The sequence below is a fragment of the Labeo rohita genome, chromosome 5 (assembly GCF_022985175.1).
Source record: "Labeo rohita strain BAU-BD-2019 chromosome 5, IGBB_LRoh.1.0, whole genome shotgun sequence".
Taxonomy (NCBI): Eukaryota; Metazoa; Chordata; class Actinopteri; order Cypriniformes; family Cyprinidae; genus Labeo; species Labeo rohita.
In genome coordinates this window covers 44,294,185-44,314,601 of record NC_066873.1, presented here as the reverse complement: position 1 = coordinate 44,314,601, position 20,417 = coordinate 44,294,185, and the positions used below count along the sequence as shown (strand labels likewise).

At 33.8% G+C, this 20,417-nt stretch overlaps 1 protein-coding gene across 7 annotated transcripts in view; it reads right to left on the bottom strand.

Moving 5' to 3' along the window:
• Positions 1-20,417, bottom strand: part of LOC127165238 (peripheral-type benzodiazepine receptor-associated protein 1) — a 122,571-nt gene that overhangs the window by 38,258 nt on the left and 63,896 nt on the right. For all 7 annotated transcript variants that reach the window (XM_051109625.1, XM_051109626.1, XM_051109630.1 and 4 more), the window contains 10 exons: positions 19,719-19,847; positions 17,108-17,284; positions 16,546-16,698; positions 7,332-7,493; positions 6,897-6,980; positions 5,598-5,687; positions 4,180-4,302; positions 3,971-4,075; positions 2,576-2,626; positions 2,363-2,395 (listed from right to left, as the gene is read on the bottom strand). In XM_051109625.1, coding sequence (XP_050965582.1) covers positions 2,363-2,395; positions 2,576-2,626; positions 3,971-4,075; positions 4,180-4,302; positions 5,598-5,687; positions 6,897-6,980; positions 7,332-7,493; positions 16,546-16,698; positions 17,108-17,284; positions 19,719-19,847 — 1,107 coding nt within the window. The remainder of the gene's footprint in view (positions 1-2,362; positions 2,396-2,575; positions 2,627-3,970; positions 4,076-4,179; positions 4,303-5,597; positions 5,688-6,896; positions 6,981-7,331; positions 7,494-16,545; positions 16,699-17,107; positions 17,285-19,718; positions 19,848-20,417) is intronic.

The following is a 20,417-nucleotide window of genomic DNA, read 5'->3' as shown; positions in this document are numbered from 1 at the left end:
TTTCTAGATAACAATAATAATACTACATATATACAATACTAAAAATAAAATATACAATATGCACAAGTTGCTTTTTTTAATAAAAGCATAATTGCAAGACAATAAAGGTTCAGAAACAAATAAACTTTCTTTTTTTAAATTTATAATTTAAATCTTAAGTCTAATCAGTATCAGCACATCCTTCCTTAAAATATAAGGTTATTTAGACTAATTTTCATAAAGTTTAATACTTCTCATATTTGGGTTAATGCAACTTAAAACCTAGAAAATCATCAAAAATTGGTGCGTAGGTTAAATAAAATAAGCAATAGGCACATTCTTCATTCCAAGAAGATAAAGGTTCAAACAAATAAACTTTCTTTTTAAACTTATAATTAAAATCTTACGTCTGATCAGTAACAGCACATCCCTCCTCAAAATATATGGCTATTTGGAATAGTTTTCATACATTTTAATGGTTCTCACATATGTTAATATTTGTGTTAATGGCATTTAAAACCAAGAAAATCATAAAAACCTGGTGCGTAGGTTTTCTAGATAACAATATTAATATATTATGTCTGCTGTAATCACATGAAACAAGCACAGTCTTTGTAAAAAAGCATTTTGCAAGACAATAAAGCTTTATTAACAAATAAATATTACATGTATGTTGAAAATCTCAAGTCTGAACACCACAACAAAATACATAATTTGAGGGATACTATCACTTTCTCACTAAAGTTTATTACTTCATTTTGGGGTTTGTTCAAATCACTAACTGTAAGTTCTAATTATATACACAGGCTATTTTAATAGTTCTTGCATATGTTAAGATATTTTGTTACTGAAACCTAAAAAACAAAACAAAAAATAAATAAACGAATAAACACCTGGTTTGTAGGTTTTCTAGATAACTACATCAACACACTGAGTCTGCTATAATCACCAATAATATATGCATAGTCTCCATGAAAAAAAGCAGAAAGCGAAATGGAGGTAAACAGGGCAAAGGAATGGTGTTAAAGACATTTTGCTGAGTGTAAAACACAAACATGTAGTAAAAGCATTAAAAACTAAAGGGTTTGAGCTTGTGAGAGTACGGCGAGCTAGTTTCACTTCCGGCTCTGTGGTTCAGTTTCCTGGCACACTGAGAGCAGAAGGCTCAAAAACACACTCTTACACACACACACGCACACACATTAACTGGTCGACTGTCACTTATTCAGTCACTGCTCAAACTCTAAAAATAAAGAGCTTCCTGTAAAACTCTCACCTCAAAAAGTCTGCTCGTTACATTTCAACGTTAAATGTCGAATTGAACTTTAATACATTGCACCAAAAATAGTCAGCAAAATGAATTTGCACACTGCAACAGAAAAAGCTGATTAGCACCAGCTAATAAAACTCAACCTTTAGGAGTGTTTCTGGCCCTGTTGCACTTACTTGAGTGCTAAAACCTTGTCTAGCTGAGAAGATCTTCTTAAAACAGCTTGCACAAACCACACACACCCACAAGCTCTAGAAACTAAAGCCAAGTTGGCTCTAAAGGGCCGAATGCATGGTTTTGGAGCGGGTCTGATACCTGCATGCAGTCCAGTGTATTCTGGTTAGCGGCCAACAAAACACAAAGTATAGGACAGAAAGAGAGAGTAGAAAAACATCATGCATTTTAAAAGCAGACAGAGCAGATATTAGATTATTTAACGCTGCAATCCAGGACCTGTTGAACCACATCACTGCTGAATGCATCTAAACCTCAAGACTCAAAATGGCCAAAAACTGAGAGTGAAATTTGTGTTAAGGTACTACAGTGATATACTTCATACTATATTTTTCTAGATTAAATGCAAGGACAATCATGTAAAAAATCTGAGCTTCAAACACTCAGAAATCAATCAGGACACTGCTAGCAACATCAAGATCAAGGGTTTGATTCCCACTGATACAGAAATAGTATAAAGGTCACATGCAATGTGAACCACTTTGGATAAAATAAAGTAAATTACTGCTTCGAACACCATAATCAAAAGCTGTCTAAGCACTCGTAATGCTCATTCATGCATTGTTGAAGATATATACATATATATACACACACATATACATATATATATATATATATATATATATAGCACAAACATACATATATGTATATAGCATATTGCATATTTATGTTATTACAATTATTTCATTTGATTAAAATTAGAATAGAACAGATGTTTCGGCATATTGTATGTGAAACAACTCACAGTGCTTTAAAACAAATTGACTAGTAGGTGAACAGAGCCCTCTGCAGGTTGCACATACAATCATCAGTGATGCAGTTTAAAGAGAAACAGGAAATGCAACACATCAAACAGGAAGTGCACACTCTGTACTCTACCAGCTCTCTGTGCAATACGAGCTGCACCAGATCCTGAGAAAAACACAATTCAGTTAAACAACACACAATTATTACAACCCCAAGCATAATAAACACAGACGGTTTCTATCATCCACTCATCACAACTCTTCAGTTAATGCAATTTAAATGGTTAATTTAAAAAGAAACTATCATGACGAAAACAAACACAAAGCAACGAGATGTGAAACTCACCTCCAGCATTTGCACGACACCTTCATGTTCTCTTTTAGCAAATAACTGAGCCTGTGGAACCAAAACACACTCTTTAACCCAAAATCACACTTAGAATATTCAGATTTTATCATATGCATGCTGTAACAAAATTTCAAAATACTAGTAGCGGAGATGAAAAACTGCTTAATGATTTAAATTGACAAATTAATAATCATTTACATTAATCAATTCTTAATAATTAAATATTCAACTAGTTTAACAAGAATCAGAGGTAGAGAGAATTGGCTCTTTTGGCATTTACATTCACATTTATTAATTTAGCAGATGCATTTATCCAAAGCATTAAATGAGAAACATAAGCAATTTAATAAATATATTTTCAGTAAATAACAAATAATAATAATTTCTTAAACAATAAATAACCAAACAGTAATATTAAATATTAAATGGTATACGTAGATTTATTCATTTAGCAGATGATTTATCCAAAGTGAGAAACATAAGAAATTTGTCACACATCCAACAATAAATAATAATTAAAAACACTTTTAGTAACTAAAAAGTAATAATAATTGAATAAAATAATAAATATTAATTTAAAAAAGTATGTCTTTACATTTAATAATTTAGCAGGTGCTTTTATCTAAAAGGAGAGCCAACAATAAATAATAAGTAAAATATTTAATTTTAGTAAAAAATGGCAAATTTAATAAACATTAAATACTTATTTAAATTATAAACTTACATCTATTCACTTAGCAAATGCTTTTATCCAAAGTGACTTACAAATGAAAAAAAAAACAATTTGTCAAAGAGACAAAAAAAAACCTGAATAAATAAATTTGTACTAATTAATAAATATAATACTGTAATAATAAATAATTTATATAATTATATATTTATATAATTGAAATATATTTATTATATATTATATATTTATATATTTATATAATTGAAATGTTTTAAAATCTAACTGACATAATTGCTACTACAACTACTAATAATGTTAATTTACTAAACAATAAATAAGCAAAATAATATTTTAGGATCAAAACTGTGACTCGGCATAAAATTGTTTGCCAGGTGTAGAATTTATGATGCTATGACACAGAAAGACAAGCCAGATTGAATCACTACCATTTACATACTTTTTCTTCTGAAATATTCCAGAGTTCATCTGGGTTTAATAGAAGTACAGCTTTATCCACAGCATTTGTGGCATAATGTTAATGGCTTTCTTACAAAACTATGACACTATGGTCTAACCAGGCACGACATGACAACATGATATTAACTATAGGATTTATCACATAAACATTGATTAGAACCAATAGATCATCAACGTTTGCATTCAGAAAAATGATTCACAAATTCTCACTGAAAGCAGAATTACTATGACAATGCACAACTGACCCGCTGGAGTCGCTTGATTTCATCCTGTTTGAACTTGAGGATAGCCAGTGCCTGCTCATGCTCCAATTCCAGCTGCTGCCTGCGCTCGGCGACCTCTCGCATGTGCTGCAATCACATTTACACAAAGACACAACACAAATATTCAAACCGACCGCACACTGAATCCAATGTGAACATGTTGAGAAACAGATTAAACGTCATTGTTTTACCTTTAGGACCTGCTCTAGGTTCTCCAGCTTTGCACGGAGTCGCTGGTTTTCCTCCAGTACTGAACTATGCTGAGTGTTCAAGACACAGAGCTGTTCCTTTAGCTCCTCATTTTCAGCCTGAGACTACAGAAACACAGTTTACATTGACCTTTAACACTCAGATGGAGCATAAATACACTAGTTCACCTAGAGATAAAACTTTGCTGAAAATGTGCTCACACTCAGACTGTTCAATATGTAGATGAGTTTCTTTATCAGATTTAGAGAAATGTGTCGTTCCATCACTTGCTCATCAATGGATTTTCTGAAGTGAATGGGTGCCATCAGAATGAGAGTCTAAACAGCTGATAAAAACATCACAATAACCCACAAGTAACCCACACCACTCCAGTCCATCAGTTAACGTCTTGAGAAGGCAAAAGCTGCATGCTAGTAAGAAACAAATCCATCAATAAGATGTTTTTCAAACTGTCGCTTCTGGCTAAAATATGAGTCCATAATTCGTATTAACACGTCCTCCAGTGAAAAAGTCCATCTCCTGTTGTCTTACACATCAAAATCCACCCTCATATTTGTTTAGAGCTGTGTTGGACTGTTTTAGCTTGTAAACTGTGCTTGATCTGTGCAGACTTCTCTCCTGATTCAGATCAGACCACTTTTTCACTAGAAGAAGCATTATTGTGGATTATGGACTCACATTTTAGCTGAAAGCTTGAAGTGAAAAAATCTTGATGGATTTGTTTCTCACAAACACACAACTGTTGGCTTCTCAAGATATTAACTGATGGACTGGAGTGGTGTGGATTACTTGTTGATTATTATGATGTTTTTATTAGCTGTTTGGACTCTCATTCTGACGGCACCCATTCACCGCAAAGGATCTCTTGGTGAGCAAGTGATGGTATGACACATTTCTCCAAATGTTCCCACTAAGAAGCTAGATCTTGGATGACTTAAGGGTGAGCACATTTCGGCAAATTTTTATTTTAAAGGGATAGTTCACCAAAAAAAGAAAATTTGATGTTTATCTGCTTACTTCCAGGTCATCCAAGATGTAGGTGACTTTGTTTCTTCAGTAGAACACAAACAAAGATTTTTAACTCAAACAGTCAGATAATGGCAATCAATGGCTACCAAATCTCTGAGAGTGAATAAAAAAACATACACAAACAAAACCAAAGTTTTTTCACGAGTCGCAGGGTTTAATTTGGTTGTGTTTGTTTTTTTTACGCTCAAAGATTTGGTAGCCATTGACTGGCTTGAGTTAAAAATCTTTGTTTGTGTTCTACTGAAGAAGCAAAGTCACCTACATCTTGGATGCCCTGGGGGTAAGCAGATAAACATCAAATTTGCATTTTTGGGTGAACAATCCTTTTAAGTGAGCTATTCCTTTAATTTTAAATTTAACAACGTTTTACCTGGTCGAGCAGCTGAGCCTTTCTCCTGAGGAGTTCTGCCTCCTCCACTAAGTGCTCATTTCTGCTGCGCTCGTCCACTAGCTGGTTCTCCTGTGTGAATACACACACACACAGTGTTTTTCAGCCTGACATGCTGGATACATGCACTTTAAGCATTAAAATAAAGTTGTGAAAATCAGTTATGGCACTTGACTAAAATATCTTGACACTACTACTGAACCGATACTACAACAAAAACATAAAATGACAGGTAAAGTAAATGAATAATAGATGATCCAAATGGAGGTTATAAATATCTTATCTATTAATAAAGCATTTCATCCCCCTTTAAAAAAAATAAAAAAAATAATAAAACCACATGCCACTACAACTACCGAGCTTACAGAGGTAGGTAGAGATCTTTGCAACTTTGATAGGAGCTAAAAGGATAAAGCCAAATCCTGTTTCATGATATAGTAATTTTATTTCACAATAACAATTGATATCATGATAGTCCATTTTTGCTATTTTATCTTTATTATTAATAATAAGAACATAGATGCAATTAACAAACTAAAGGACACATAGAATAAGACACAAATAAATAAATGGGGCCCTATGAAATTTGTTTTATTCCCAAATTCGGTTTTATTTTTTCCAAATTCATTTTCATTTTTCTGGATTCCATCTTTCCCGCTTTTTTATGGTTAAATTTAAAAAATGTTAATCAAAAATCATGTCTAATTAATTGAAATAATGAAACCCACGATTTAACAGCATCTTCTTAAATTTAACAAAAATTATATTTTAAGGCTTTTTTCAGTTTTATTTTAATTAAATTCAATGAATCTGTTTTCTATTCATTTTCTGCATTCCATTTTAATAGCTTCACTAAATTTTAATAATCAAAAGCATGACTAATTAATTTATAAAGACCTATTTATTGTCTTGTGTGTTTACAATTTTCCTGTCAATAAATTCTGCTAAATATTTTTTTCTGGTAAATATTCCTTACATATTGTTTTCATACAGAGGCGTGCAGAATGTGCAGGATTCATATTTAAATGGGCAAAATTCATGGTATTCCGTGTATACAGTAAATTCTGTTTTTATGACTGGATCCCGCGATTCTGTCTCTGTTTTCCGCTTCGCTTTAATCATATGACCTTAAATAAACAGTGATAATACAGCTCTTATCAAAATGCTTTCTTAAAGTACTGGTACTAGTAAAATGCAGAATCGTATCGATTTTTAAAGCAGGGTATCGTGATACCTTTTTAATACCGGTATATCGTGCAACACTAAGGCAAACACACTCACCAAATCGAGACATCGTTTCTGTCTCTTCCGCACCTCATGCTCAAGAACTTCACATTCTTTCCTCTTCTTGCCCAACTCACTTTCCTGCAGAAACATCACACAACATCTTCAGATACATGGAAATATTCATCAAATGAACAGATGAACAACACTAGAAAAAAATTCCACACCCACTACAGGATTTTCAGGACTTTTTAAGATTTTTGCAACTTTTCCATCATAGTTTTTAAATTCTTTAATATTCCATGCTTCTTCCATGACAGTGAAAATCCTGTGCATATTCATTTGTCCCAAACCCATTTAATTCATAGATTTGTCCCAGGCTCCCATAAATTCAGGCATTTTTGGGGTAAAGTGCAAAATCTGTGCATATATAATTATTTATATATTTGATGTCAGTTTAACAGTACATCTCTGTCATGTGATCCCATTTACCAGCAACTGAAGACGCTCCTCTGTGGTCTGCTCTTCCTGGTGGGTGGAGCCTGTGCCCTGTTCGGGCTTTACTTGTGTCTCTGACTCCTCCCCCTCTGCAGGAGTCTCCTCCCCCTTAACAGGGGCCTCATCTACTACTGTGGGCGGGGTTTCAAACACAACCTGAAAAAAAAAAAAATAGACGCTTATAAACTGGAACCAAACATGCAGCAGCATGTCATGGATGCTATACCATATGATAATGCATATGCTGATGACAACAAGCTACTGGGCAAAACTCAAAGAAATATTACACTTAAAAACAAAAAAGAAAAATAATATTTTGCATTAAAAAATGTAAAATAAATTTCTTTAAATTAAAAATATCTAATTCTCATAATACAGAAAAGAAAATTATCTTTTCCAAATTTGTTTACGTTTTTATTTTATAACCAGAAAAATTAAATCTACAAAACAGACACCACCATGATTTGAATGTACAATTGTAGTGTAATTTTTTTTTTGCAAATAAAACAGATTACTACAGTACATTAATACAAAAAAAAAATATATATATTTAATAAATTTAAAATTTATTATCGTTATACTAGCAATTTCTTATTTGAGCTAAATTTGAGCAAACATTGTTTTTATTATATTTTTCATTGTACTAATTAAATAAATAAATACATTTTTCCACATTACAACAGTGAGAATGAAATGTTTTCACATTACAGTACTGATAATTGAGGGATGTGGTGTTATTAATTTGTCATGCGTCAATAATTACAAAGCAAACATGAAACATGAAATGCAATCCTTTTTACTTCCATAATGCGACGTATTTCTCAGTAAAACTGCATATTTAAAGAAAAAAAAAAAAACATGGACATTAAGGTCAGTTATTGAGAGATTTGTATTTCTACAGTCATTAATAAAGCCCATTTAGCTAGTTAAAAGCATCAGTCATGGGAGAAGCTGACATTTGGTGTCAGCTTGTCTTTACTCAGCGGGTTAAGGGTCAAATGCCTTAGTGGCTAATTTTAGTGACCATACCTACTTATGCTCTAAGTGGAACGATTCCGCTGTGGCCAAAGCCACGACCCGGTAACAGGATCAAACAGCCAATGCAGCACAAGCGAGACGAAGAGCCGTTCGTCAGCTTCGTCAGCATTCAGGCTCATTAGCATCACACACTCTCACTTGCTGGCCAACAGACTGAACTTCAGCAGTTACATTAGTTTTATTCATGACGTCTACTGAGATCCACAATAAAAAGGAACATTTTATTACACTTGCCAAGGATTCAAAGTTTTAAGTGCACATTTATTTTGCAATGAACAAAATGTTGTTCTTTTACTTATTACAGCCATGCAAAAAATAAATAAAAATAAATGAATAAATACAATTCTGCTAATTTGCAAAAAAGGCGTAATATATAAATTTGATGATCCTGAGTTCATAAACATCAATAAAAACTTCCCATCACATACAGCTTTTTCACAAATTAGAATGAATATTTTTCTAATTATACGTGTGTGTGCATCAAGTTTAATGCACTTGTTGAAAAGCAGTTAAATGGTTTAATGTCAAATGTTTTGGTTTTAAGGAAGTATTCATAATGTATTATTTAACTTACAATCTGCAAAGGAATGGAAAAATACTGTATGTTTAAATACTCCATTTAATGTTAAAGAACTCTACAAAATGATGCATTTGGCTAATGTTTGCATTTTCTTCTGTCACCATAATTCTAACACTGAAATAATTATTAGGCATAAAATAATGTCATGTAAAAATGGGCTGAGAGTTGATCAAATAGTTGTAATGTGGCTCAGATTCAGACAGGAATCATGTCTTTGTGGTATGTTTCTGCTGACTAAGGGAAAATATAAGATGTTTTCACCTCACATAGTTGTTAAAAGCAAAAATGCTACAAAAGTGCATCATATTTTTTTGAGAAAGTGGGACGAACTTCAGCAAAACAGACTATTATTGGAATCAGTAGCACGAAATTAGTAAAAATGAGTATTGGATTGCAATCAGGTTGGTGTAATCAATGAACGCTTCATAGGATGAGTTCTTCATTACATCATAAAAGACTTGACATTTCATAAAAGAATTTTCCTAAGTTCCAGAAAACAGTTCTTGAACCAAGGCTGCTGAAGAAGTGGTGGTTGCTCTGTAATACAAAATTTATGCAACTGTAACAAAACAAGTTTGCACAGCAATGCAAAATGATAAATCTGTCTAAACCGCTCACAATCAGCAGCATAAAAACCCTCATTAGCTTAAATCGAAGGCTTATCGCGCACTATTCCACATACGGCTGAAATCTCTGTCACCTGTGGACATCTGAATAACCGAAATCGTTCACATGATGAATTAACCAAGCAGAACTGAGCAGAAGTGACTAATTCTGTGCTCTGCTCCTATTTTTTTTATCAGCACACTTGAAAAAATCTTTTTTAAAGTTGAAAATAAAACAAAAATAGAGTATGTTTCACCAAAAAATAATTTCAGTCTTTCTACTACAAATTTTATATTTGAGTCAGTGTTACTTGCAGTTTATTCGTCATTAATTGTGAAATTTACAAGCAATTTACGAGTGAAAATGGGATCTACATAAATTTAGTTCAATGCATTAGAAATCTTATCAGCAACTCCCTTTCTAAATGTCAAAGAAAACAGAAAATGTAATCAAATGCATACAACTGAATAATTCTGTAATGAAGAAAATAACAAATTTTTTACAATTGCAAAAATTTCAGCAATTTAGCAAATCTGAAGACATAATATGTATAATGCATTATAAAGGTATTCATAATGCATGCTGTAATGCATTATATATATATATATATATATATATATTTATTCATTAATAATTGTAACCAAAATTACAACGCATTAGAATATTTAAAGGTTTGTTTGTCATATGGTTTAATGCATTATGCTTTCTGAAGGTGTAACAATAAATACATAAGTATTATAACCGTGGTTACAATTATTCATGAGATTACACAATGCATTTTAAGGCGCACACACAAGGCATAATTTATGCATTAAAATTATTTTATAATGCATTACAATGTATATAAATGCTTTAAGTAAAGTGTTACCAATATCCTTTATAATTATACATATTTAGATCATGTTGATGTCTGATGAAGGCTGTGAAGTTGGCTGAAACATTTAGTCACTGTTTATAGTCAAGTCACATTTATTCCTATAACAGTTATAAAGAAACTTTAGTGTTAAACAAGAAAATAACAGCATTAATGTATATCAACTACGAAACAAACACAATTTCTGCTGTAAAACAGCTCTAAAAAGACAACTGGGCGATTAATCAGCTCAGTTTAGCTCAATGAAGAAATACAAAGTTAAAGTCTGTGTTTGTCCATTGAGTGTTACACTTTTTGTCTAAAGTGTGAGATTTGTATTTTTGAGTTGAACCTCCTCTACTGTTGATAGAGTGCCTGCCTTTTGTCATTTGATCTTGCAGCTTGCAGTGGAGTTATAATGCATAAAATGATCTGACATTTAAAGGAAACAAGTAAAAGCACAGGAGTGGCATCTAGCCAGTTGACCAGGCTCACACGCCAACGTCCCTGAAACACCCGTATAATGACAGATTTGTGCGTGCACTTTTAATTAAACTGTCAGCAGACACATGCAACCACAATATTTAACTGCCGGGAAACGCTGGGTGGATGTTCGAAAACGCTTTTTAAAGGTGTCATCGGATGCCCATTTTCCACAAGTTAATATGATTCTTTAGGGTCTTAATGAAAAGTCTATAACATGCTTTGGTTAAAATTTCTCAATGGTAGTGTAAAAAACACCTTTTTTACCTTGCCAAAATCAGCTCTGCAAAAATCATTCTGTTCTGGTCGAGGTTTCTTTAAATATTAATGAGCTCTGCTCGCCCCGCCCCTCTCTTCTCGTTGTAGAGTGACGAGCCTGTTTACTTTAGCTGCATTTAGCTGTTTAGCCGCTAAACTTGCTAACTATCACATTATTACGCAAAGATTCATAAAAAAACCCCCTTATACTCACTTCTGCTGTAAGTGAAGCTGGATCACGAATGATTCACGTGAACATAGACGCATTTATGTAGATCGGGAGGTGCATTCCCTTCACAAACAAACGTAACCCACTGCATCTTCAGCGGCTCAGATGTCGGGAGTAAATGACGACCACTATGTTCATTATCACATCCAGAAACACAATGCCTCAATAGCTCAAACGGAGATATTCTTGTCTAACTTACATCCCTGCTCCGGCTTTGAAACAATGGAGGTCGGACTGTTACAGCTGATTTAAGGCAGGTCTGAGGTAAGTCGCTCATGTCAATCAAATATCATCCGATGACCCCTTTAATTAATCTGTAAAAATAATATCCCCTTTTTCAAATTGAGCCATTCTCAGATGACTCGCTCCCATAATAGTTGATTGACATGAGCGTCTTACCTCAGATCTGCTGTCACAGTCCAACCTCCATTGTTTCGATGCTGGAGCAGGGATGTAAATTAGACAAGAACATCTACGATTGAGCGATTGAGGTGTTGTGTTGCTGGATGTAATGAATAGTGGTCGTCATTTACTCCCGACATCTGAGCCGCTGAAGATGCAGTGGATTACATTTGTCTGTGAAGGGAATGCGCCTCCCAATCTACATAAATGCGTCTATGTTTGCGCAAATCATTCATGATCCAGCTTCACTTACAGCAGAAGTGAGTATAAGGGTTTTTTATGAATCTCTGCAATCACCTTTCCTAATAACATGCTAGTTAGCAAGTTTCGCGGCTAAACGTGCTAAAGGCGGCTAAAGTAAATGATCTCTCCGAGCAGAGCTCATTAACATTTACAGGAACAATCCCTCAGAATGGGATGATTTTTGCAGAGCTCATTCTGACAATGTAAAAAGGGTGCTTTTTACACAAACATTGAGAATTTTTAACCAAACTATATTATAGACTTTCCATTAAGACCCTAAAGAATCATATCAACTTGTGGAAAATGGGCATCCGATGACCCCTTTAAAAACCACTGCATGGATTTTTATCATTATAGGGTAAATTTGTACATACACTGCCAACACACATTAATGTTCAAACAACATGTAAAAGTGAACTTTGCATCCAATGCCCCCTTTAAAGTGACCGTTCACCCAAAAATGAACATTTTCATCATTTACTCACCCTCGAGTTGTTCCAAACCAGTATGAATTCTGTCAAAAACAAAAGAAGATATTTTGAAGAATGTCAGTAAACAAACAGTTGATGATCCACATTGACTTGCACTGTATTTTTTTACAACCTATGGAAGCCAGTGGGGGCAATCAACTGTAATTCTTCAAAATATCTTCTTTTATGTTCAACAAAAGAAGTCATACAGGTTTGGAACAACATTAGAGTTACAGTATAAACAGATCTGTGTTAATGTGCACATCTGTGTTCACGTGATGCCGAAAAGACACTAAATAGAGCAACTCATGCATAACATTACTGAGCTCATAAATGGCAGTATTGTTTCCTGTGATTATGCGAATTTTGAACCTAGCACCATTAACCACAACATGCTAAGTGCTATTGTTAGTCACTGACAGGTCAAGTTATGGTGAGGTCTCAATCTAGAGAGCACTTTATTAGACAAAAAAAAATTGTACTGAACAAGATTTTCCTGGAAGTTTGTGCATATCTGCTAACAGTTTTCAACTTTTAGCAAAACACTAGCATATAGATATTAGCTGTAAAGCTAATATGCACAAAACTCCCATTCTGATTATATGAGATCTGCACAGACAATAAGTTATGAGAGTATCTGTCTTTATTCTTAATTTATGGCAAAACTAACCTTTAAACTACAACTTTCTGAGTTAAACTGCCTTATATTTAGTCCTAATGCACAGGCCTGTCGGCAGCTAAAGCTAACACGTTCACCATCCTATTCGGCTGCACCTTTAAGACTTAAAACGCAGTAAAATAAACCGATCCGAAACTGAACCTTCAGTTTAAGCCTTATTTTATTCGCGTTAAGGCGGTTCGACCCTATACGCCGGCCTCCGTTCGCTATAAGCACATTGCTGTAATCCCTGTGGACTACTGAAACGGGTAACTAGATCACTTCTTTAAAAAGCACCTTAATGGATTGGCCTGCCTGCCGCTGGTTTGCTTTTATAGCACATGCATTAAATGCATTGACTGTCTTCATGCATGTCTATTGCAATCTGTTTGCATATTCAAACTCTCACATCTCGCTGAGACGAATTGCTGTAAAACACCAAATTTTGTTACGTATCATCCTAGGCCTAAAAATGTCTCTTCTGTAACTATTCTTTCATGCACAATAATGCACATATTTAATGCATGCAAAGACACAGTACAAGTGAGTTTAGAGAATCTGGAAGGGCCGTAATCATTCGCCAGTGCTCGTCTGCTGATGAGGTGTTATAATCGCTCCTGCGCTGACGGCACGCGCACACACTCTCTTCAATCTCATATAACACATGCATGTTACATCATTACACCATTCGTGCAATTAGCAAGGCTACAGGATGCGTTCGTCTCTGCTATGGCTCAAAGTATGAATATGTAACTACAGGTAAATGTGACCTACCCCTGTCCTGTGTGCTGATGAAAAGCAAAGTGTCCGCGTGTGGGACGGTTGTGGCAATCTTTGGTTCGCTTTGGACTGAAGTCGTAGCTACCATCCAAAACCCTCTCAACGCTACCAGGGCAACAGGCAGAGGATTATGGGACCGTACCATTCTGCTGTCAAAGGGGATTAGAGTGCACACGACATGGCCCCTTTCTTTCTCTGTGTGTGTGTCGCAAATGACCAGATTACCCGTACTGCCATTCTCATCCAGGCTTTACAGAGACGGTGAGGACAGCTGAGATTGAAACTTCAAATGGTCAGTAATGTGGGTGAAACATAGACTAGCAGTCAAATTTTGGACATTTCACTAACTAATTTAAAAGCATTTAAGTAGAAGCCTTTTTCAAACATATGCACACAGTGTACGTATGCAAACAAAATGCATATTGATGAGAAAGACTGATGTATGTGTGAAAACTGGCTGAAAATGTAGATGTAGATGAGTTTGCTTCTTCATCAGATTTGGAGAAATGTGGCATTTCATCAATTGCTACAAGTCAAATCTACAAGTAATCCACACCACTCAAGCACATCAATTGCACATCTTGAGAAGTGAAAAGCAATATACAAAACAAATCTATCATTAAGACGTTTTTAACTTCTGGCTTCTGGTTTTTATCACCTATTGTCTCTCACATCAAAATACAGCCACATATTTGTTAAGAAGAGTTTTCTTTGCAGTTCTTAATCTGTGCAGATTTCTCTCCTAATTCAGGCCAGACATTTTTTTTTTACTGGAGGAAGCATTATTATGATTTATGGACTCCTATTTTAGCATAAATTTTGAAGTTAGAATATTTTATTTCTTACAAACAAGCAGTTTTTGGCTTCACAAGATATTAACTGATGGATTGGAGTGTTGTGGAATCATTGTGGGTTATTGTGATGTTTTTTTCAGCTGTTTGGATTCTAACGGCACCCATTCACCGCAGAGGATCCATTGGTCAGCAACTGATGGAATGACACATTTCTCCAAATCTGATGATGAAACACACTCATCTACATCTTGGATGATGTTAGTTAACGCATTTGTCAGTGTTAACTAACGGAACCTTATTCTAAAGTGTTAATAGGTAAAACAAAATAAAAAAAGCTGTTAACTGCAAATTAAAAACTACATTTGTCAAAAAGGGAAATATAATAAACTATAAAAAAAAACGTATTAATGCACTACTTACTAATGCACTTTTCTCATTCAGTTCATCTTCTCTAAAGCTTTTTCCTTTTCTGTCCCTCACACACACACACGTTGGGTTCATACAGAGTTGCTCATTAGCTAGTATTACAGATTATGGTGTAGCCCATTACATAAGAGCAGAAACAACATTCATTTGAGTGTAAACACAAAATAAGCCCTGAAAAAAAGCCACAGGAACAGACCCATCATAACACACACACACACACACTCACAATAATCCGACTCCTGACCAGCCGCTTTCACAGAGGGAATGACTCGCTTCAGGAAGAATCCTCTAGATATCCGTTTATATCAATGACACTTCAGAGCGCAGAGAAACGGCCAAGCAATAACAGCATTACGACAGTTTACCAGTGGATTGAGAGGATTACGATAGACTGGTTAGTATGATGTAGGCCAGTGGTTTTTCAACTGGTTTTGCTTCACAAGAATCACGACCCAGATTTTACACAAGGCGACTAAAAGGCCACTAAAATGATCTAAATTACTGTACAAACATGGCATTAAAATTAAACTAAGAACTGAAGCTATAAAAGAATGATTTGAAAAAAAATAAAATAATATAATAAAATAGGGCTGACTAAATCTGTGTTGTGAAAAAAAAATCGGCTAAGAATAGATAAAAGACTGGAAACATGAACCACAGTACTGAAATTACTTTATATTTTGAAATTACTACCAATAGTCAGAATCTTAAGTACTTAATAAAAAAACAAATAAGTGATTGATAAAAAACAAAACAAAAATGATATCTACAGTATTTTGATGCAAAATAAAATGCAATAAACTATAACCATAAAAAAGATAACTTTTTTTCTACAAATAAACTATACAAAATTAAACAAATCAAACTAAGAATTGCACATGTAAAAGAATAATATGTACATTGTGGACTGAATAGGAAAATTACAATTTTGACCACTGACTAGGGTTATTATAGTTAACTAAAAGCATTGAAAAATATGTTTTACTTAAAATAAAATAAACATTAACTGAAATAAAAAAAGTTAATTTAAATAAATAAAAACAGCTACAAGTTTTTATTTTAATATTTAAAAAAAATGTATTTCTTATTTCCAAGCAGTTTAACTTGTACTGAAATTACTTGTACTTGTACTGAATTAAACTAAATAGGCATTTTAAAAAAAAAAGAAAAGAAAAGAAAAACAACAAAAATACTAAAACTTTAGATTAAAATAAAAATGGAAAATACACAATAAAAATACAAAAACTTTAGATAAATGGAAAATAAAAATGGAAAATACAAAAAAAACTAGTTCAAAATATTCATAAAACTGTAGTAATATCTCAATATTACTGTGACAGTGAATATTTTTGCTCAGTGATGGGAAACATGGGCGTTTTTGCTCTCACCCTGCCGTCTGTATCCTGTCTCTCTGAAGGGTTTTCTGCCGTCGCACTGCTCTGCTCTCTGGTGGAGGTGACAGACAGCTGCCTCTGTAGACGCAACACCTCCTTCTGAGACTCCTTCAGGAGACGCTCAAACTCACTGACTCCCACAGGACCCTAAAAGAGAGACGTGAAGATCAATCTTCTCAATGACATTCACACATTCACAGCTCAGTTCACTTGAATAGTCCTGCGGTGTGACAAATGAATTTCTGTGCCAGGTTCAGACTTCAAATTTATGTTCATGTACTAAAAGTGTGTGTTCAGGAAATGCTGACCATGTGCAGTTCATGACATTTCCAGCAGGTGGCGACACAAGTCATAATAATGAAAATGCACAAGGGAACTGAGAGCTTAAATATAAAAGCAACTGCACTGAAATTATGTTTATTACTCCGGTAGATGAAAGCATGCAAAACAGTCATACTTAAAGCAACAGTACTAGTGATGACTGACTTGGCAAACACCACTTATTAAAGATGCCGAATGGTTTCTGTAAGGGACATCCGCTCGTGTGTTTGTGTACCTTCCCGTGTCCCAGCCGAGTCTCCAGCTGTCTGCACTCCTGCTGCAGTGCTGCGATCTGTTTGTCTTTACACAGCAGCGTGTCTGCGTGCTGCGCCAGGTCTCTGGCTCTCTGACGGGCAAACGCACGCTTGTACTGCTCCACAGCGCCCGCTTTCACTGGCATTGGGGTATTTACCTGGGAACATCAGAAGAGAGACGCACAAGAGAGTGTTTATATGGAAATCACCTACAACACCTACAATGAGTGTTATGAATTACTTCAGCTGTCAATCACAGCATTCCACCAATCAGAAATGACACAGAGGCGTGTCCTTTAGATAAATCAGCCAACCAGCAGCCAGTTACATAAACTATATAGACTAGTCTTAAAAGTTAAGGTCATTGCACAGAGTCCGAAATTTTCATATGTGTTTTTTTTTTTTTTTTTCAGATTCTGCATCCTTTCTTCATCCTTCAAAGTGCTTGCTACAGATCTGAAAACTCAGAAAATCAAACCTGATCTGAATTCTTTTATGACAGACAAAAGCTTCGGGGGCAGTGTGTAAACATGACTGACAACAACGTGAGGTCACGTTTATTTTTTAACGTGCAAAAATTTCGGACTCAGTGTGCAAAGACCTGTAGTCATCCAATTTTTTTCTTTGCGGCTGGTCATAACTTTTTGAATTCAGTTCCATAAAACTGAATATTGGTATAATTTGAATCTGTCAAGTAAGACTGATTACCACTTGGTTAACTGCTAGTTAGTCAAACTATTTTTAAAGACACAGTCTTAACATTGTGACTAAGTTTATGCAGCTGGCCCCAGATGCTATTCTTGGACTTGCATTTCATTTGTGTAGATGATAATATAGTTATTGCTATAGTTTTATGTATTTATCGTTTTTCACTGTGGATGGGCCTTGAATCAATAGGACATTTTCTACACCATTGTTATTTTTATATAAAATTAATAAAACTGTAAATTGACAGCTAAAAGTAATAAAGCTAAATTTATTATTATTCTTTTAAATATATTATTTAAAAGTACTGAAAGTAAAAAATAAATTATAGAAAAGAATTATAATATTAAAATAAATACAGTAAATTATAATAATTACACTGACAGCTAAAATTATTATTATGAAAATTTTTACTATTATTATTATTAATTTAATGGTTAGCTCTGGTTTCTACAAAGTTCACAAAATAAAAAGAGGAGGAGCTTTAATATAGTGCTGACTAAAAAAAAAAAAAGGGAAAAATTAACTAGAAACACATCTTTAAAAACTATACAAACATTTTGACATCTAAAATTGGTGGAAATGCTAAAATAGTTAGCAGTTTAGTAATACTTGTAGCTATAGTTATCTTTATCTTTATTTATAATTCTTGATGCGAACGGACCTTAAGCCAATTTCCACACATTTATTTTATATGACATTTTATATTTTTATTTTATTACTTTTTTTAATATGAAGATTATAAACACAGACACACTATCTGAAGCTAAATTAATAATAATAATAATAATAATAATAATAATAATTATTATTATTATTATTATTATATTTTAAACTGCAAATAAATAAAAGTAAAAAATAAGAGGAACTTTAATATAATATATTAAAGTCAAGCTGAGTTGCACTGTAAAAAGTTTGGGAAAAATCAATACAACATTCTTCTGAAAACACTGTAAAACATATCTAAAGTATTATAACATCTGAATTATTTAAAACAACACAAACCAAAAGACAGAATCAGCTGAAATAGAAACAAAGGTCATGCCTTTATGTGCAGTGTGTGTGAGAAAGAGACAGGACTGATACAAATGCATAACAGGTGTTATGCTGTGAGCGTCACTCATTACCCATGAGCACCTGGGAGCTGACAGGTGGCCATACAGGTGGACTAGAGTTACAGTGAAACAGACCTCCGGAGGGGTGAAGGGCGAGGATTCGGCATCTTTTTGTCCAAACTCTCTCATATACAAACACACACACATGTCATTATTCGCTCCTCTACTACAGTATTGTGTGCAGTTTCGTCTTGTCTTACGTAGCCAGTATTGTCGCTCTACATCAAAAGCTTGATGTCATTGTAAAACATAAGAAGGTTTAAGAATAGATATGAAATGTATTTAACTAGTTAAAGTCATTCAAAACAAAGTCAACAGCAAGAAAAGTCAATAAAAGCACAATCTGTGGTTTGTCTTTATATTTGAGACTGAATGAGCCATGGGTGTGTTTGAATAGTAAACACCGGACAGGTTGGTCAGGTCAGCTTAACTGCTCTATATTATATTGTTGAGTTTAAAAGACTATAAAATATCCAGTATCCACCAAAGTAGATAAGTGGAGAAACAAACACATTAAAGATATGCATTGGAATTAAAATCTACAGATGCAAAGTGTAACAAAATAAACACTTAAATGTGTATTTTGGATGTTTTCTTTCCACTAGCCTCAAAGAAGACGTGTTATGGAAGCAAAACAGCCTCAAAATTGACCAGTGCATGAAAAAAACAAGAGTTTTGCCTGAAGTGTTTTGACTTAATGTGCTAAAAATCATGTTGTGGTGTGTCAGCTTCACACTACAATTCATAGGAAGCTGTATAAATAAACACACACCACTTTCAGGTTGGCTTCTTGTAGTTTTCGTGCTCTCTCTTCCAGACGTTTGGCGATGACAGCGAGTTCGGTGTTTTTCTTCCTTAACCTCTTGACCTTCTCCTCCGTCTCTGGAGAACTGCTCTTCCTCTGAGGAAACATGAAAATAAGATCAAAGGGATTCAGACCCAAAAATGGAGAGTTTGCATTTAAAAAAAAAATTTAAAAAGTGTATAATTTAAAATAAATAATGTTACACCAGGACAGTTTGCTGCAAACTTAAAGGGTGAAAATTTAAAGGGCTTATTCTATGAGAGTTTATCTTGATCTTTTGAGATCAAACATTTCAATGTGCTATGTAAGGCATAAGTGTACAGCTGGCCAATCTTTTTCACAAAATAAACCTAAACATTAAGAGTATTAAGTGCTGCAATGCTATTTATCAAATAAATAAGTACTAGCACACGCAATATTGATCTGAGCATAAATTATTGTAAAACAGCATATTTAAGAAAAAAAAAAAAAAAAAAAAAAAATATATATATATATATATATATATATATATATATATATATATATATATTTAAAGAAAAACAATACAAGGCTCTGTAATTTTAGTATCACTGATATACTATTACAGTTTTTGTTATCATTTTGAATTAAATTTAATTTTTATATTTAGTTTTCACTTTAATTTTAAAGTTTATTACTTTTGTTGTG